The sequence below is a fragment of the Aspergillus niger genome (genome assembly GCF_000002855.4).
Source record: "Aspergillus niger supercontig An13".
NCBI classification, from domain to species: Eukaryota; Fungi; Ascomycota; class Eurotiomycetes; order Eurotiales; family Aspergillaceae; genus Aspergillus; species Aspergillus niger.
The window spans coordinates 231,485-249,608 of NT_166528.1; the positions used below are offsets into that span (position 1 = coordinate 231,485).

Consider the following 18,124-nt stretch of genomic DNA (forward strand, 5'->3'; position numbering starts at 1 on the left):
GCATTATTTGCCCCGAGTATCCCTTCATTTCCAAGCTTTCTGCGTTCTCCCTCCCTTGCAAGACAACTGAAAGCAGCACACACTAGGAGCGATATCCTTGGTTACTCAGCAGTACTTGTATTAGTACAATATTGAAGAGACTCGCCTGGACACTAATCCAATCTACTGCGAACCACTTCTCGAAATCTTGGTTAGGTGTTTCGGCTGTCAGAATCATGTCCAAACGTCCATACGATGACGATGACGATGACGATGGCGATGACCCATTTGCCTTTCCCCCCAAACCTAATCTCTTTGATCAAACAAAATGGGCACCGCATGTGAGCATAGAAGATGCAAGGATCGCGCATCGTTTCTGGTCACTTCCAGATACTGTACTAGGTGACAGCCTGGGAGAGCAGCCCCGTTATACCCGGCCCAGGGGTGCGGATGATAATCCTGCAGCACATGCACTTGCAAGAAATGTCTATGACCACTTGATGCACAACGAAAGATTCCTAATGCCAGTCAACCCCACAAATTGGCAAAGGGAATGGACCAATTCCGGGCTGAATAACAGGGTCTGGTCATTCAACGACATCTTTGAAGGGCAGGGTCTTGATCTTGGGGATACCACGGAAGGTCTTAACGAGGTGGACGGGCAGCTTATCAGGGATATGAAGGCCCTCCAGCTAAGAGCCGCCCTTGGGAGCCGGAGCCTCTCAACAGAAGGCACGGTTCCCGTATTACGCCGGCGACTTCAGGACTATAAACGCCAAGTGTATCATCAATACCGCGCCTTGCCTCGAAGTGATCTGTCACATTGGGGTATCCAAAGAGATAACGCGCGAAAGTACGCTATCGAGATTACCGACGATGATGGCATAGGAGCACTGGATATGTACACTTGTGCTATTCTTGCCAGCCCATATAACCCAGCTTATTGGCTGAGCCGGGCTTACTGCCATTACCAACAGGCGTTTTTTGACCTTGCTATCGGGGATGCTTATCGAGCGGAATATCTCTGTGACGTGCTTTATGATACACACCGGCGGAGTCTTCAACATGGACTCTATACGCGGATATGCCACGCTCTGGAGCAGCATATCATGGTTCAACCCCGAGATTCTATCACGGGTAACCTATCCGCGGAAGCTACATTACTTCGCAGGTTCAATGGGGTTAATTTTTTCACACCCACTATTCGGAAGGCCACCCAGCACGTTCTCGCTCTTAGTCTCATGGCGCTCCAGTGTTGGGACGACTATAAAACAAAGGAACGTCTTCTAAGAGCAAGGATGATAAATGTGGACCGGGACTTGATGCCATTCCAAGAGCGCAGAAGGGTCATGGAAGTCGTTGCGGCCAAAGCCAAGACGACCAAGGAAAACACTGATTACTATTACCATGAATCACGAGCTGGGAACGCCCCAGGAGACCGGATATATCCCCATGACGCAGACGACATCGATCGTGCTGCAGTCGCCTTTACGGATAAGGCGACAGATATCTTTATCACCCAGAATGAAAGCATCCCTTGGAAGAAATGCAAGATTGCCGTCAGCGACGATCCAAGCAACACGCAACTGAAAGTGATTGCAACAGAGGATATTACGAAGAACGAGATCATTTTTGTCGAAAATCCCCCCATCAGAGGTCACCTCGAGCTGCCAAAGCTGCCAATCAGAGGGTTAGAATTAAGATGTGACAACTGCCAAAGAGGCCTGCCCGGTGGGCAGTTGGAAAAGCACGCTCGTGAATTTGAACAAGGGAATCTCCGCGAAGCATGCAAATGTATCACACAGCCAGTCCCCATTCTATTCTGCCCTGCGCCAAATGATAGTGATCCAACTTGCGCCGAGAATGCTCAAGCACGGTATCACTTTCAAGTCTGTGGTGAAGACTGGGCATGGCTACACGACGCCATGCGGCCCATAAAGGTTCTGGACTCCGAAGAACGTCCTTGTTACAAGTACTCGTGTGAAACACAGTCAACTTTACTGAGTCTCCTCCTGCGTGAAATATTTGACATCACCCTTCACCGAAGAGAAACCCACGATCCCAACCTCATGGCACACGAAATCGACGAACTTGTTGCTCTCGAAGGCCCCCGAAATTGGACCAATCGAAGATTTCCCTTTAGCTTGACTGCCAATGTCCATATTCCCTTCAATATCCTCTTACAACTCGGCGTCGACATCTTCCGCGACCTCAGCTTCGACACTTGGGTTATTCAACTGGTTCTGAGGAAGCTCACCGTCAACGCCATTCCCTGTAGGAGTGACCGTTTCAAATACACGACGATAATCAAGCATAAAACCTTTCCAAAATGGGAAGACGAGCTGAAGATCGAGGATTTACCGTACTTTGATCCCTCTTTCCCCAAGCTATATTTATATCCTGGGCACAGTCTTTTCAATCATGCGTGTCGTACCAATTTCAACGCCAGCTGGGCCCCCTACGGTGACGAGAACCCTAATCTGATGATTCTGTGGTCATTCAAAGACATCAAGAAAGGTGATGAGATTCGCATCCCGTATTTTTACCCTCTCGATACAGGCGTCTCCACTAGCATTTTGGAGCGTGCTCTCGGAAGACCTTGCAACTGTGGCGGACCTCATCTTGATGCAGAATATGTGCCTCCACCAGCACCAGCAAAAAACAAGCAATCAATAGGAAAGAAAGGGAAACGATCATGACAAAGAATGCGAATAGGAGCTTGATGATACAGTCTGTTTTGTTTCTATTTAATCATAAATGTATACAGGCTATGTCACAGCTGATGTTTGGCCTGTTGGCCATTCCGCTACTCTTCGAATTGGTCCGTTTAGCTGGTATTTGGTCTGTTGTGTTTTGATTGTTGTCTCCGCATTGGGCAGTGGCATTTCAATTTCATTACTATCAATTGTCTTCCCACCTCTTGTTAGAATGTTATACGCACATGCTATGCACGCTTTCGTGAAAGGCCTTACTATAAATTGAGAAAGGAGAAAGAAGAGCCGAGAAAGAAAACAGAACAACCTGGGACGGGTAAAACACTTGGACAGCCAAGAGACCCCGGGGGAAAAGAGTAGCACATATTTTCGAGATTTCATTATATGCATACAGACAGAACAGAACAGAGATACGAAGACAACGCGCAAGAAGCCCAAAATGATCATAGTAGGATAAAATACAATACAGAGATGTCTCGAATCCATCCAATGGCACAGCAGGACGGAAGTAGAAATGGGGAGATAGAAGACAACCAAATGAAAAAGCAACATGGCAAGCCAGTATAATCTTTACATACACATACAGAGTTCTAAAGCACGCCATGGGGGGAGGGGGTGTAAGCAGGCTCATTTAAGCAATGACTCTTAGCCGTCTACCAAGCTTCTCGAGCTCACCGATAACGCCACCACCAGCCAGACTCCACTTCTCGCCAACCCAGGCGTCGGTGATGTTCTCACGGAGGAGACCGCTGCGAGCGAAGTATTCCATGAAGCCCTGAGCTTCGTCCCTAGTGAGACCGCCGATGGTCTGGAGCTCGAGAGAGCCGTCCTTGGGGGCGGGGGACTTGGAAGAAGCGGAGTCGTTGAAGACAGCGAGGACGCGCTTGTCAGCGTTGAGGTAGGGGTCAGGTTGAGGGAATTCCGGAGAGGAGGGCTTGACGCCGGCCTGGCGGGCAGCGAGCTGCTGGAGGGCGATTTCGAAGCCGTAGATGGTGGGGCTGTTGGAGCCGGAGGTGGCGTAGAGGATAACACCGCCGTTAGGGAGGGAGGGCTTTGCTGCCTCGGTGCTGGGCTTCAGGAGGGAGAGGAAGTGCTGGACGAAGACGAGGTCGTGGGCGTGGATGGGCTTGCAGTCAATGCTGTTGTACTTGGTCTCCTTCATCCAGTGGGCCAGGTTGTCCAGGGTCACGAGCATGGGAGGACGGGGCTTGAAGCCCTTCTCGAAGCCGGCGGCCGGGGCGGTAGCGGTGAGTTCGGTCCAAAGGGCCTGGAAGACGTTCCATGCCACAGCGGGGTCCTGGATACCGGGCTTGGCGAGAGCCTCGAGGGTCATGCCGGGCTTGACGGCCGTCTTCAGGGTGGGATGGGGCTGGGAGACGGTCAACTTGGACAGAACCTTCTGGTTTGCGGTGACCGTGCGAGACAGGAGAGCGGCGGTGGCATCGTTCTGGACATAGACGTTCGGGTTCTCATCGGAGAGGGGTGCGTAGGCGGTGTTGGCAATGACGAGGTCCTGGGCTAAGGAGGTTGTTAATATCCTTTGCGTAGATGTAGCACTCGTGACGGATCTCACCTTCAGGAACCGTGATAACAACCCATTCCTTGGTGAAAGCCATAGACATGGCCTGCAGCATGTGGACCGACTTTCCGGAGCCCTTCACACCGGTAAGGATCTTCCTGACGACCTTTCCCTTGTTCTCACCCTCCTCAGCGGAGATACCGTCGATGAGCCTTCCCAGCTCGAGCGTCTCGCGCCTCACCACCGTTCCCGGCCGACGGAATATGGACCAGCCCTGCTTGGGCTTGAAGGCCTGAACAGCCCTCAATTGATCGAGCATGGGCACAGGAAGACCCAAAATGGAGCCACGAAGGCGCGCATCCACCATGTTTTCTGCAGAGAGGTCCTGCATGCCTTCGATCTCAAGAGCGTTAGGGTTGCTGAGGACGATGCGTTTGCGGAGCGCTCTGCGTTCTCCGACAGCCGGAGGACGCGTCTTCTCAACAGGCTTCTTCTTCTTCATTTTGGCGGATTTGGCTTGACGATACTTGGCAACCGGTAAATCGCCCTTCTTCTTAGCTCCCGCAAGGAGCGGCGTTGACGAGTGGAATGCTGCTACTCGCTGTGCTGTTAATGTCGGCGGGAGGATAGCTCGGGGTGCGGTAGGAAGCCGCGTAAGGCAGCTCCAGCAGAAGGAGGAAACCATCGCGCTGCGGGACACACTGGCGCTATGGCCAGCGTTCTAATCGGTCAATTGGGATTAATTGCGGCGGGGATGGGGGGTGGGAGCGGAGGTTTGCGCGGAGGAGTCGCCCAAAGACATGGATTGGATTGAAATTCGGAGCACATTTTGGAGCCTCGACTCAGATTCCTCCTCCCTTGCCTCTTTTGGACTAGCTCCAGTGCCGCTGGAAGGGAAGGCGGTGTGACATGGCTAAAAGCAGCATGGCGATTTTATCTCCCGAACTTTTTTTTTCCTCTTTACCCGATCGGTCAAATCACTTGTTTCCTTTGCGCCCAGTTCTCCAGTCTTTTTTGGAGTCCCTGTGTGATACTCTCAACCTCAACCCCCAGAGTATCTTGTTCGCCAGTTGCGCGACCAAAAGTTCAAAATGGCGTCTACCGACTCCAAGCCCAAGCCGGAGAGACTGTAAGTCGAATCCACCCCCCATTTGCGTGGGGAAAGATTATCATCTATCTATACAAACTCCGTTAAACTTGAATAAACACCCATACTGATTCCTCAATGATGATACTATCAGGCCCGTGACAGTCTCTAAGCCGACCCCATACACATTCGACCTCGGTCATCTGCTTGCGAACGATCCCAACCCTCTCGAGATCTCCCGCTCCGAACCCTTGGACGTCAGTCTCAAGGCCACAGCCCGGGATGGCACCCAGTCTCTTCTCAACCAGCTCCTGACCACCTGCCCCATCACCTCCTCCCAACAGGGTGTTCTCCTGACTCTCCCGTCTCCCTCCACTGTCCTCCCGCGCTTCAAGCCTCTTCCCACCCCCAAGCCCCCGACTAAGTGGGAGCTGTTCGCCCGCAAGAAGGGTATTGGCAAATACAGCAGCAGGCCTGGCGCAGCATTGGCCGATAAGGAGCGTCGCAAGAAGTTGGTGTACGATGAAGAGAAGGGCGAGTGGGTTCCTCGCTGGGGTTACAAGGGCAAGAACAAGTCCGATGATGAATGGCTTGTTGAGGTGAACGAGAAGGATTGGAAGAAGGAAGAAGAGGCGGCCGCTAAGGGAAGCTCGATCCGTGGACTATCTCGCGCCGAACGCAAAGACAGGATACGCCGCAACGAGAGGAAAATGAGAGCGAATGAGCGCAAGAACAGGAAGTCGGGTGGTGGTTAAAATATACTGATGATGTGTATTATGTGCTGTGTGTGTTGTTGTGTCTGATAACGATTTTTGTCAAGAGTCGAGGCCGTATAACAAGTTTTTGCGGATCTTGCCTTGGTTTTAATTTTTCGTTCTTTCACTGGGGCTCAAATGTTAAGGCGTTCGGTTTGGAGTCGCTGGGCTTGGATGTCTGTCAATGTTGCCTTTGGTTTGGGACTTGTTCGTCTCGCCGGGCTCGAAAAGCAATATCACATTTTACTACCCCTCTAAGTATTTGTCTTATTTCTTGATCTTCTATGGGGTCCGCACCATAACTGGGGCTAATGCTCGACTTCACATGTACTACTTGTTCACTTGTAGATACGCCTCTATACTCAAATACAAATAGACCATCCAGCCTTCCAATTCCAATTTTGTTTCTTTATTGATGCATCGCCTGTTATTGGTCTATCTTACAGCTATGTACCAATATACGCCGAAGAATTGAGAAATAGTACAAAGCAAGGACCAAAAATGTGTCATGAGTCGCCAAATTCGAGGGAAACGCACCGTAACACAGCTCAAGTGGGGAATCAATAGATGAATAAGCCGGTAAAAATGGAGATAAGGAAATACATGCGTTTGATGATTCCAAAAAACAATGAAAAGGCTAGAAAGGAATTATGTCGCCAACGGTGCCATGAAGTGAAAATGGGATTGAGCAAAGACAGAAAGAGAAGACGAAGAGAAAGATTTGTACAACAAAAGTCAAAGCATCGTGTAGGCCTGAACTGAACCGACTCCAAGGCGCCAGGCATGCAGTCTGATGGTGGCCCGATATAGCTGGAAAATCGTCGCGAAACCAAATTGGTTAAGGCATAAAGATGGAAAGCTGAAGAAGATTCATGTATGCGCCAACGTCTAGAGCAAGATATGGGGAAATGGTGTATGAGCCGGGTCACAATCGAAAGATATAATTCGTCATCATGCACAACCTGCGGATCCAGTCCCAGGCCTTACGCATGGTGAAGTAGGATTTCGAGCATGTAGGCCAGCCTAGTCGGGCAAGGAAATGGGATGTTGGTGGATACCAGCGTAATGGAATATCGCCGGTGAAAACTCTATAGGGGATGTTGTTTAGATCTGTATCGGGGACAGTGGGGGCCCGAGTTCGGGAAGCTGTGATATGCTTCTCGTATGTGAGGTCTCAATGTTCTTTGGTTTTTGTTTGCGGTTCTTCGGTACTTCGGGACGCGGTGGCTCTTCTTCCTGTCCTAGTTGGCTACTACCGGAAGAAACAGCTCTTTCGTCGCTCTGTGGAGCTTGATAAGGATGCTGGGGTTGCTGGCTTTGCTGGCTTTGTTGAGGTTGTTGAACTTGCTGACAATCGTGGACTGCCTCATCCTTCTCCTGGGCCGCCTTTTCCTTTTCATCCAATTCCTTCTCAATTTGAAGGTATTCTTTCTCTGTCCAGCAGCCTTGCCAGCAGTTCTTCCAGTCGCAGACCAGGAAGTGGAAGCAGAATGCATCAATTTTCATGCAAGGCTGGAAGCAAATGCAAAGGTTGCGGTAGTCCATTTTGTTCTGGTCGACATAGGAGTGCAGGAGGTTGAGGTGGCAAGTGATGGCAAAAAGAAGGTAATAGTTATAAGGCGGCAATTTGGAAAGTTCATCTTTCAGCATTTGTGGCGCAGTCGTCGCACCCTCGCATTTCTCAGCAATTAAGGCTTGTGTCTCCTTGGGGAAGAGCTCATCTGGCAATTCACGAAGCCAAGCCTTGAACATCGAGCCAATAGTGTTGATATCGTAAAGGTCTGGCACATCGAAAAGGTTGATGTCAAGTTCTGTATGGAAACGTCAGACTCGATGAGAGGGAATCCGGGTTTGCAAAAGAAAGGTACCTGTATCAAAACGTCTTTGCCAATGCTTCACCTCTTTCCCACTTCCCGGGACTCGGTAGAGTCCCTCTTCCTCACATCCCTTAAAATTGAGGTAGCTAGTACGTCGTTAGCACATCTATTTCAGACATACAGGTTCGTGATTTGTCTTACTCGACGCAGCGGTAAGGTAGAGCAGGCATCCAGAACTCGGTTTTGTCTCGACAATCTTCAAGTCGCTTTGCGATACGAGTCCGTCTTGCCTGCTGTATCAGTGGCAGATTGATGACTGAGCAAACATAATTGTCGTCATTCACGAGCTCCCGCTCATTCGTGCTCCCGCTTCTGGTAATCTTGCCGAAGAAACCCTTCCCAGCCTTGCCGATGCGGTCAGCGGCACCACTTGATGATTGTTTGAGGTTATTGAATAGCGCAGCAGATGCGCCTGACACCTGACTTAGTGAGGCGGAGGGAACCATCGATCCCGCATAGTATTTATCTTTACGCATGTGACCGTTGTGATATTCCGTGGGACGGTCGGCGGTATAACTGCGAGCCGTAGGATTCCCCGCTGTTTTGATTCCGCGCTCATGACGTGAGGCAGACTTCGGGGGCTCTTGCACCTCCCTGCGGGTGTTTTCTTCGAGCCTCATCAGGCTGGTAGATGGGCGCCGATTTGCTATCCTGTTCATAGAGGAGTCGTCCAACCTGATCGAGCGGGAGCGAGAGAGGAGATTTGCGAAGCGCGGCTTATTCTTCTTGGCTAGGTTGAAGGCCTCCGATTCCGTGCCCACTTTCTTCACCTCTGTTGGTTGGGGACACTTCTCCTCAGCGCGGTCACCACCTATTGAATGGGCTTGTCAATGCCTGAAACAGACCTATGGCTGGGCGGATTCACTTACGACTCTCTTCTTGAGCTGCTCGCTCAATAGCACCTGGCAGATCAGGAGTCGATTCGTAAAATTTCGTTGAGATCTGGGTTTTGCGGTCCCTGGAACTGCCGCGGCTCTTGGGCTTTTCGCCCGAATTCCCTGAGCTATCCGACCGTTGGGCCCTATGTGATGACTTTGGTGCTTTGAGGTTCGCAAAGAAAGAGCGTGACTGATCACGCGTGTGCTTAGGGGTGTCTTTCGGGGAAGGAGGATACTGGGGTATAGCCGTGATACCCGGAGTAGCTGGTTCCGCAGGAGCAATACCCGGAGAGGCCGCTGGGAATGTAGGGCTACTCGACTTGCTGTTCGAATCTTGTGTGACGGGTCTGATAGTGGCTCCTTTGAAAAAGGGCGAGCTCGATGATGACTTGGGGGAACGGGGTGTCAGGGGACTTGGCCCCTCGGAGCTTTGGGCACCGGGCGTCAGTGGAGACGAGATCTTCGCATCCGCCTGCAGAGTGGAAGTGCTTAGATCTAAATTCGGAACAGTGGACTGTCTCGATGGCATCGTAAGTGTCAATCGCGGGTCAGCAGGTGACCCTGAATAGCTGAACCGGGAACACGGTCTGGGCTGAGGAAAAATGATAGTACGTCAAGGATCGGCTGCGACACCAAGTGGACGATGAAAAAGGGCCTAGGGGCGAAAACAGGTTAGCATCCATAAGGTCTCATGAATTGTGCTAAATTTGGATATGATTCGGCTCCCGGCAAAGCTCCTGGTTCTAGAACTTACTCCTTTTCAAATAGAGAGCCACGCAGAATTGGTCTCGGGGAGCATAAATATCCTAGCGCTCCCTTGGCAAAAGAAATGCGAATACCCGATATTTGAGTAGGTGTATGAATTCTGATAAGGAAATGATTGGAACCGGACCAGCCTTGGCCAATATTTCCGGATATGGTGGACTCGCGGAGCACAGTTGAAGAAGGGGGTTGTTGCTTTTCTGCAAGGATATGTCGGGGCGATAGTTCTAATGTAATGTCGCATAGTGGTCAGCAAGATGAAAAATTAAGACGCGTTCTTGAGAGGACCACGACAGGGGAGACAGTGCACTGATACAGGATCGTGGGTAGGGATCAGTTGGATAGAGATAGTACACCCCAAGACCATTGAAACACCATTGCTCCAGGAACAGCCAGCAGTCTCAGGGCAAATGAGCTGTCTTGAGGGGAGGAGATAGTGGACAGTCGTTTGAGGATTCGACTCAAATAAGAAAAAAAAATAAGTCACCACACACATACCAGATTGCGCCGCCCCTCATGTTAGATGGAGACTCCCCCTCCGGTTGTTACTTATCCCCTCCACAACAATTTTGACCGAACAGCGATGCGAACTGTTGCTTCTGGTGACTTAATGCGGTGACAGAGGTTTAGTAAATAGACGCTCGCCTAAGAATCTCGATTTGTGTGTCTGAGCGGTGTTGAAGAGGGCGGTCGGCGTACCAAGGGGACGAGTAGGTGTCGGCGAATTTGCTAGCTAATCCTAAAGCGATAATGAAGATGCTAAAAATGAATAAAAATAAAGGAACAGGAACAGGGAAAGAGAAGAACAAAGAATTTCCGTCCGCTTGACGGGTTTCCCGAAGAAGTGGTAATAGCGATCAAAGAAACACGAGAGCGCGAGTCCACACGGTGTTGGAGGTGTTCAGACTTGAATGTCGCAGCGACGACACATTCCTGGACGGTGTTATGCAAGCGCGGCTGTGTGTCAGGCTAAGAAGCCTCCGTTTTTTTAAGGGGGGGTCGGTAGTGGAGATAGCGTTGCAAGGCTCCGGAATAGTTACTGGGTGGCTTCAGAGTGCTTATGGGATTATGAAAAGCCTATCTTTTTAGTGCACAGACAACCAGATAGCAGATGGATGGATGCCCTTGGATTCTGGGAAGGGAATAAAAATAATAATGGGGAAAAAAAAGGATAGTGGATAACGTCTGTAATTGAAACAGGTAAGGACAGTTTAGCATGGCACTCCCTTCCTGAAGAATGAATGCTGAAGAGGTTCTCTTACTGATAGATAGTAGTTTCAAAATTCAAGTAACAGCCAGATATTGGCAGGCAATAGATAAAAATCAAAAATAAAATCGAAATCTAAGAAAAATATCAATGAAGGATTGATGAAGCACCCTAAACCAAATTTGAGGGATAGAGGTTAAAAAGGGAAAGGAACTCGTGGCTGGTACCAGGAGGATGACGTTGATCCAACCCACGTATTGATGGGTTAACATCTGCAATAGTCACCGAAATACCCAAGTACCTTACAGCTGGGGGAGAGAGGGGGGCAAAATGGAAAGGTTAAACTTCCCATGGTGAGAAAATCGAGAGGCTGTCCGAAAGGAAAGTCAAATCCACATTAGAAACTAACTCATGACTACAAAGTATGTTGCTACATTATTCACAGCTATTTCAGTACTATCGAGAAGAAAGACAAGAGGCAAGAGAAGGAGAGGAAAAAAAGGTTTTGGAAGATTCAGTAATTTCGTTGTGTAGGTAGAATATACAAAGTGTAGTTAGTTATCTTTCGCGCCTGTCGGGGTTGCCCCTGAACACGCTACTGCGCAATAACCCTTGTGATGATGGCCACCCCGGGCTGCAATGGCCACCTCCTGCGTGGACGGAGTACAGGCCATTGGGATATACACCGAAAGATCGGGAGGACCCATCCAAACACTCGAAGCGGTGACAATGACTGGCCAGAAAAGATCGGGTCTGGCAGTTGGTGCCTTGGGCGGGATGATGCATGCCCGGTCTAAGAGACAGCCATTGCGACCGTGGATTGGCCAACCAAGGACATTTGGACGGGGCTTCAGTCGCAGGGCCAAATCAGAAGCACCCGGGACACACGAGTACCTGACGCGGAGGCCCATCACAGCATTTGAGTGGCACCTTATCTGGCTGCTTAGTATGCAGTAGTCCAAGAGTCTTATGGCACTAAAGTATTGTGTCGGCTCCGCAGACGGCCCCCATTGTTGAGTAGGTTATTCCCGAAGTCTTCATGGTGAGAAAAAAATTTTTGGTGTCTTTGTCCACAATTTGTTTGACTGTATAAAATGAATATTAACGTCTGAATATTGAACCTTCCTGCAAGTGGTCTGATTCTTGAAGCTGTATGGGTAGTCAACCATGGTTCGGTCAAGACAAATTTGATACAGTCAGTGGGGATGATAGGGAAAAGAGGAAATAATGCGTACTCGGTGCCTGGATAGTGTACCCCGTACCTAGGTACTACTGACTTCCTAGGCACCGTTGAACGAATAAATAATGGTTATCATTGTCTTATTGCCCCGCTTTACCAATGACATTTATAGCACCGAATGTCTACACTTTCTGGTTGTGCCTCTCTTGTAGTACGGTACATTCCGGATGGCTAAATATAGACAAGGGGAAGGAAAAAGAAAGCCAGAGAGCACTGGAGCAGGTTTACAACCCTGGAACTGTCATTTGGAAATTGCGCTGCTTCTGTAAGCAATGCTGGACTGAAAACAAAACATACTTTGGCGCTTCCATGTGTGAAGTATATTCCGGTAATTCCACGGGGCATTATACGCTGCCACAGGGAGCACGCGGCTTCCCACCTCTGGTGGTCTAGCGCTTCGTTGCAGTGGTGGAGAAGTCAACTCAACCCTCCCGGTTAGCAAAGGTAGCGTGCTCCCCCTACGGCTTTAGTACTCCAGGACAATTTGCTGCTTTTGACATAAATGGGACTCATCATTAATGTGGACTCCTGAGGGTCATGCACCTCATGGCACTTATGCGGAAGCGTTATGAGCGTTACCCGTTTAGCGATTTCTGCCTGGAGCCTAGAGGGTACTAGATTAGAAAATATTTAGATAGATACATATAGTAGTATCAAGTCTAGTCAACGGCATTGTTACACGTGGGACAGTGGAAGACTCATATGACTACTACTAGACTACGCCTACGCCATACCGAGTCAATAGCCCGGCACTACGTAATTGTGCCTAGCTAATACTATCGGAGTAGAAGAGACAGAACCCACATTCCCCATCCATACCTGCAGTTCTGCACCTTAGTGCTCATCATCATCACAAGGATCACTCTGCGCTCGGTAGAAACTTCGATACTACCTGCCTACCTTGGACTTACGTGCATTTGACAAATTTGATAGACATTGCCACCAACTTACTTTGTACTTAGACCAGAGTGGGACGCGGGAGCCCGGCCTCCATGGCATGGGCACAAGGGCCAGCCACCGAACATTTCTGAGAGAGCAGGGACCCAGGGGCAAGCAGTCTTTGGCGCTCAGGGGTTTCACACCGCTGTCCGTGGGAGACGGCGATCCTGCCCTAAACGCCAGGCTGAAACAATGGGCCCCGCTTTTTGGCCCAGCAGCTTACCCGGTGGCGTTTAATCACGTGATGGTCAGCCCTCCCCTCTCGTCGCCAACCGCCGACCACCACACACACACACACACACACCTTTTCCCGAAGCTTGCTTTTTTTAACCCTCCCAGCTTCCCGAGTCGTCCACGACTAACCTCCAAAGACACCTCATACTAACCTCACCTGCAGTGAGGGGGAACACGTGCAGCGGTTGCCTCCCTTGACGACCCTGTGTTTGCCACCCCCAAAGCTTCAAACCTGCTTCTCCGCCTTGATCGCCCTTGTGTTGGCAGGCACAAGCTTCGTGGCCTTGGTCAAGACAACACTTAAGGCTGCCGCTCTAGCGCCGGCAAGAAGCTCCTGACTAGTCAAAGCTCAACCACTAATTACACTGCTTTCAGCGATCCGGTTACAGAAATGTCCTTAGTTTCGGGTCCTGGTAGGGCTGCTGGGATCGAATCCAGCTTGAATCTTAGTGTCGAAAGACATGTGGATTACATCAAGAACTTGGACAGCGTGCGTCAATTCTTACTATAACCATGGTTCTTCTCTTGATGATGGGGACGATGGTTGACAGGTGATGCTAGAGGAGGGATGAGCTAGAATATTGGCTTACAGAACACCTTCGCCTGAATGGGGTGTATTGGGGCTTGACGGCTCTACATCTCCTTGGCCGTCCCGATGTCCTTCCTCGTGAAGATACCATCGATTTTGTTCTCTCGTGTCAACGGGAGAATGGCGGCTTCGGGGCAGCTCCGGGCCATGATGCACACATGCTGTACACAGTATCGGCAGTGCAAATTCTCGTAACCCTAGACGCGGTGGATGAGCTGGAGAAGCGCGGTCTAGGAGGAAAAGAGAAGGTTGGCTCTTTCATCGCAGGGCTACAGGACAAAGACACTGGCGCTTTCATGGGCGATGAATGGGGTGAGAGAGATACACGCTTTCTGTATGGCGCGTTTAATGCACTCTCCCTTCTTGGGCTTCTTCACACAGTTGATGTGCCCAAAGCCATTTCCTATGTCCAACAGTGTGAGAACTTGGACGGCGGCTATGGCATCCAGCCTGGAGCTGAGTCACATGCTGGTCAAATTTTCACTTGCGTAGGAGCTCTGGCAATCGCCGGACGACTGGACTTGGTAAACAAGGACCGTCTTGGAGGTTGGCTCAGCGAAAGACAGGTCGAAAATGGTGGTCTGAATGGAAGGCCCGAGAAACTGCCCGATGCATGCTATAGCTGGTGGGTTGGTGCTAGCTTGGCTATGATCGACAAACTCCACTGGATTGATAGTGGCAAGCTTTCTGCTTTCATCTTGCGCTGTCAGGTATGTTATCCCTTCGCCATGGCCTTGCATGCATGGCACTGACGCAATCCAGGATTCGGAGGCTGGGGGTATCGGAGACAGACCAGGCAGCATGGTTGATGTGTTTCATACGCATTTTGCCATTGCCGGTTTGAGCCTGTTGAAGTTCAATGGCATCCAAGAAGTAGATCCTGTTTAGTGAGTTATGCAAACCTGCGCAACGCAGTGGTGCGGATAGCTAACTTTCTTGTTTAGTTGTATGCCGAAGGCAATTACACAGAAATATCTGCAACGGTAATCTTTGGCTGTATGATGACATCACCCTTTGAGTACTGTTTTTTGACGTAGGCCTTACCTCCTGCAATCTAATAACCCGTTTTTCTTTATCTCCATGGATTATGGGATACAAGGCAGGAGAAGAGTGATTGGCACTGTGACTTATTTCCGCTTCATACCCCCTCACAATAGCCTTATGGAAAGGCTGTTAAGACACAGTGGCACATGAATCGTAATCATAGTCAAGATATACAGTAGCTAGTTGATCAACATAGAAGAGTATGAAATAAGTATCATCCTTGGAGTTGACTGATAAAGGTGTGGAAGAAATTACTAGTATTTATGTTCTAGTAGCCTTGACTTAAATCCAACGCTTTTCTAGGATGCCAGATGCTAAATGCATCCCGTCCAATTTGTCTGCAAACAAAAAAAGGCCATGGCCGTCATAACGTTTACTAGTCATGTAGCAAACGTCTGTCTCTACTAGTAAGGTGGCATTGGTCGATTCGTGCTCCTTTCCTTAGTTACTGCTACTCGATTATTCATATAAAAGCAAACAGCCTCTTCAGCAGATACCGGTGAATATAATGAATAGTACTAGTATTGAAGCCCGAGCTCCGAAAACGGCCGAGAGATATATATAGTCAGTAGTGGTCGTGTGTTATAGTTGAATAAGTGGTACTACTTGGTCTGCTGAGTAGTTGGCTTCTAGTATTCTAGTACTAGGACGTACTAGGTTATAGAACACATATAGGATGCTAAACTGGCTTACAATTAGGCTTCTCACTCTGTTTGCAACGGAGCCATGAATTGTATCATCTATACTAGGACAGTGTATCATATATGAATACGTTTTCCGTGTTTATACTGAAGTATTGCTTCCCACCCACCCACATAAATGAAACTGGTAACTACTACTTACTAACCAAGGTCTACTTTTATATCTATTATGTAGTGGCGTCGCTTAATGAGTCCCCAAAAGTAGAAAACGTGCAAATGATATGAGGGTCAACTACTATGATCGATCGCGTGGTCTACTGTATCTGCTCCCCTGCCCGTATTAATACTTGCCTGCCTGGAGAAAGCTGGTCTTGGTAGCTCTTTCTCTAGTTGTGAATTGACAGCGAAGGAGAGTCAGCCGGGCAGGTCCCCCATCTTGTAACGCCTTATCTTCTAAAGATTCTCATCCTTTCCTTCCAAGGCCGGAATACCACATCTGTTGTTGAGAGAAACTCCTCCTTGTTGTTTCCTTCGATATCTCTTCCAAGATTCGGCGCTGGATCCTCTTACACCCCTTTCCAAAATGGATACAGCTGCACTTTTGTGCAATATCTGTCCCAAGCGGCCCACATTCAGCGATGCATCGCACTTGCTTACCCATATCTCGTCAAAGGCACACTTGTCCCACTATTTCAAACTTCAAGTACGCAGTCATCAAGAGCAGCATGCAGTGGCCTTGCTACGTGAATATGACAGATGGTATAAGAGAAACAACTTAGCAAAGTTGCTTTCGGATCGGATGTCCTCGAAAGAAGCCCGCAAGAAAAAAATACAAGAAAAATCATATACGGAGAGCGAGACTGATAATGCTACAGTGCCAGTATCCACTGCAAGTCCTTCATCCCAGAACCCACTCCCTGATTATCTGGACCCACGTCTCTCTCGCTCATATGTCATTGAAGACGAGGCTGAGGACACAAACACGCCATACTCTTCAGCCAATGCCGCTCCTAGTGACCCGTCTTATAATCTCACGCATACTTACCCTGGATTAGAAGACCACTCGTTGGCCTCAGTGGCCTCTCCGACAAAGACAGCACAGAATTCATGCAACCTCTGGAAGCAAGAACAAATGCAAAGGGCGGAAGACGAGGACATTCCGGTGCAAACTGCATTGTACTGGGCAAAGGCACCGGACAACGAAGCAGACGTGGCCCCCCAGCCATCCGGCCAATACAGCTGTGATCCATTTGTCGACGATAACGAGAATGACAGTATTTATTTTCCCGCCACAAATGAGATGGAAAAGGAAAGAGTAGATGAAATAGCCAGACTGAAGGGTGTGCTGTGGCCTGGAATGGATATCTTTGACTCGGCTACCGAACAGATGAGACGCAGACGCAATCAGAAGAAGGATGAAAGTATCTTGAAGCTCATGGAGAAGACGTCCCTTTGCGTGGAGCCCACAGAGCTCGTCTTTTCCCCTACCGGAATTTTACGGAAGCAGCGTGTGATCTCAGGTAATGTTGAGGACAGCAGCCCCCTCAAAGGGGAGACGCCCATTCCCAAACGTCGAGTAAACCGTCCCAAAAGGGTCCTCTCTCAAGTTGACCCTAACATCCAACGTGGACAAAGTAGGAAGCGAACTAGAAGGACCACCAAGCGCAATGGAAACTTGGTGGATAGGGATACAAGAGGAAGAGATATAGAGTTCCCGAAGGCATCCCTAGGGCCCCAGCGGCCGCTTCGCTATGGCAGTCGCGAGGATGATATGGACGAATTTGAATTGTCTTTCAAAGGGACTAAGCTCAAACCTCGTACCGGATTTACAGTCTTTCACGATGGACCAAATCAGTACATTGCCGGTTCTACGGATTCTCACTGTGGCGATGGAACTCATTCTGTGGCGTCGGCTTCCTCTCATCCTCTATACCTCCTGAAAGATTTCACACTTCATCATGATGCTTATCCACTATCACCTGGTGACCAATCTTCTGCAGTGGTTGGACGAGCGCATGGTTTGACCATGGACAAGGAGAACATTGAACCACTCCTGGATATTCGTGGCCGCATTGATCCTTTGATGGACTGGCACGCCCCTTCTCTCACGGAGCATGCAACCGGCGAAATCTGTTACCCACCACAGTACTTTTTCAGAGATCCTCGACCAGTTGGCTTCAGATCATTCGATAACCAGGAAAGCCCCACTGGATACTCATTTAACCCTTTGGCCGTTTCACTCCCCGGGTTGCCCGTTGACGATGGTCCAATGTATAGTCCAAAACCAGAACATAGACCGAACAATCAGTATGAACCACTGCTTGGCTCACCCGAGTCGACAATTTCGGACGTTGATGAAAGCGAGTTTGGCCGACTTTACCTGGACGGGAGCTCGTTCTAAGCTCTGGTCTTTGCCGGTGTTCTTTGAGTCCAGTTCCTGCGGGTCGAACCATTTCTTTATACGGCCCTTGCTCGATATTGATAGCCTTTAGACTAAAGTGACATTGCTTTGTAGCATGCCTTGCATTCGACTTATATACAAGCAATCCCGTTATGTGGTATGGATACTTGGGTGGTTAGCACTGCATTGGGGCCAACCTTCGGTGGTAGCTGCTATACATTGACTGTCAGACGACGGCCCTCGACACTGCATACTAGT

The 18,124-nt window shown here is 49.5% G+C and overlaps 7 protein-coding genes across 7 annotated transcripts; 4 read left to right on the plus strand and 3 right to left on the minus strand.

The window, feature by feature from the left end:
- Window positions 1-215: 215 nt before the first annotated feature.
- An13g00990 (hypothetical protein) lies at window positions 216-2,678 on the plus strand (the record flags this gene model as incomplete). The annotated part of the gene is made up of 1 exon (XM_001396201.1): window positions 216-2,678. One exon carries the CDS (start codon window positions 216-218, stop codon window positions 2,676-2,678), a length of 2,463 nt encoding a protein of 820 aa, XP_001396238.1.
- A 646-nt stretch (window positions 2,679-3,324) lies between these two features.
- An13g01000 (mitochondrial 37S ribosomal protein mS29) lies at window positions 3,325-4,897 on the minus strand (the record flags this gene model as incomplete). The annotated part of the gene is made up of 2 exons (XM_001396202.3): window positions 3,325-4,211; window positions 4,267-4,897. The coding sequence occupies 2 exons, from the start codon at window positions 4,895-4,897 to the stop codon at window positions 3,325-3,327; spliced, it is 1,518 nt and encodes a 505-aa protein (XP_001396239.1).
- A 406-nt stretch (window positions 4,898-5,303) lies between these two features.
- An13g01010 (uncharacterized protein) lies at window positions 5,304-6,054 on the plus strand (the record flags this gene model as incomplete). Its single annotated transcript, XM_001396203.3, has 2 exons — window positions 5,304-5,341; window positions 5,454-6,054. The coding sequence occupies 2 exons, from the start codon at window positions 5,304-5,306 to the stop codon at window positions 6,052-6,054; spliced, it is 639 nt and encodes a 212-aa protein (XP_001396240.1).
- A 1,104-nt stretch (window positions 6,055-7,158) lies between these two features.
- An13g01020 (uncharacterized protein) lies at window positions 7,159-10,089 on the minus strand (the record flags this gene model as incomplete). Its single annotated transcript, XM_059743810.1, has 6 exons — window positions 7,159-7,865; window positions 7,923-8,017; window positions 8,073-8,742; window positions 8,801-9,378; window positions 9,564-9,798; window positions 10,059-10,089. 6 exons carry the CDS (start codon window positions 10,087-10,089, stop codon window positions 7,159-7,161), a joined length of 2,316 nt encoding a protein of 771 aa, XP_059602040.1.
- Window positions 10,090-11,332: 1,243 nt separating this feature from the next.
- An13g01030 (hypothetical protein) lies at window positions 11,333-11,947 on the minus strand (the record flags this gene model as incomplete). The annotated part of the gene is made up of 2 exons (XM_059743811.1): window positions 11,333-11,770; window positions 11,900-11,947. 2 exons carry the CDS (start codon window positions 11,945-11,947, stop codon window positions 11,333-11,335), a joined length of 486 nt encoding a protein of 161 aa, XP_059602041.1.
- Window positions 11,948-13,582: 1,635 nt separating this feature from the next.
- An13g01040 (uncharacterized protein) lies at window positions 13,583-14,767 on the plus strand (the record flags this gene model as incomplete). The annotated part of the gene is made up of 4 exons (XM_001396206.3): window positions 13,583-13,681; window positions 13,753-14,490; window positions 14,543-14,667; window positions 14,725-14,767. The coding sequence occupies 4 exons, from the start codon at window positions 13,583-13,585 to the stop codon at window positions 14,765-14,767; spliced, it is 1,005 nt and encodes a 334-aa protein (XP_001396243.1).
- Window positions 14,768-16,048: 1,281 nt separating this feature from the next.
- Window positions 16,049-17,866, plus strand: An13g01050 (uncharacterized protein; the record flags this gene model as incomplete). Its single annotated transcript, XM_001396207.1, has 1 exon — window positions 16,049-17,866. The coding sequence occupies one exon, from the start codon at window positions 16,049-16,051 to the stop codon at window positions 17,864-17,866; it is 1,818 nt and encodes a 605-aa protein (XP_001396244.1).
- Between the last annotated feature and the right edge of the window lie 258 nt (window positions 17,867-18,124).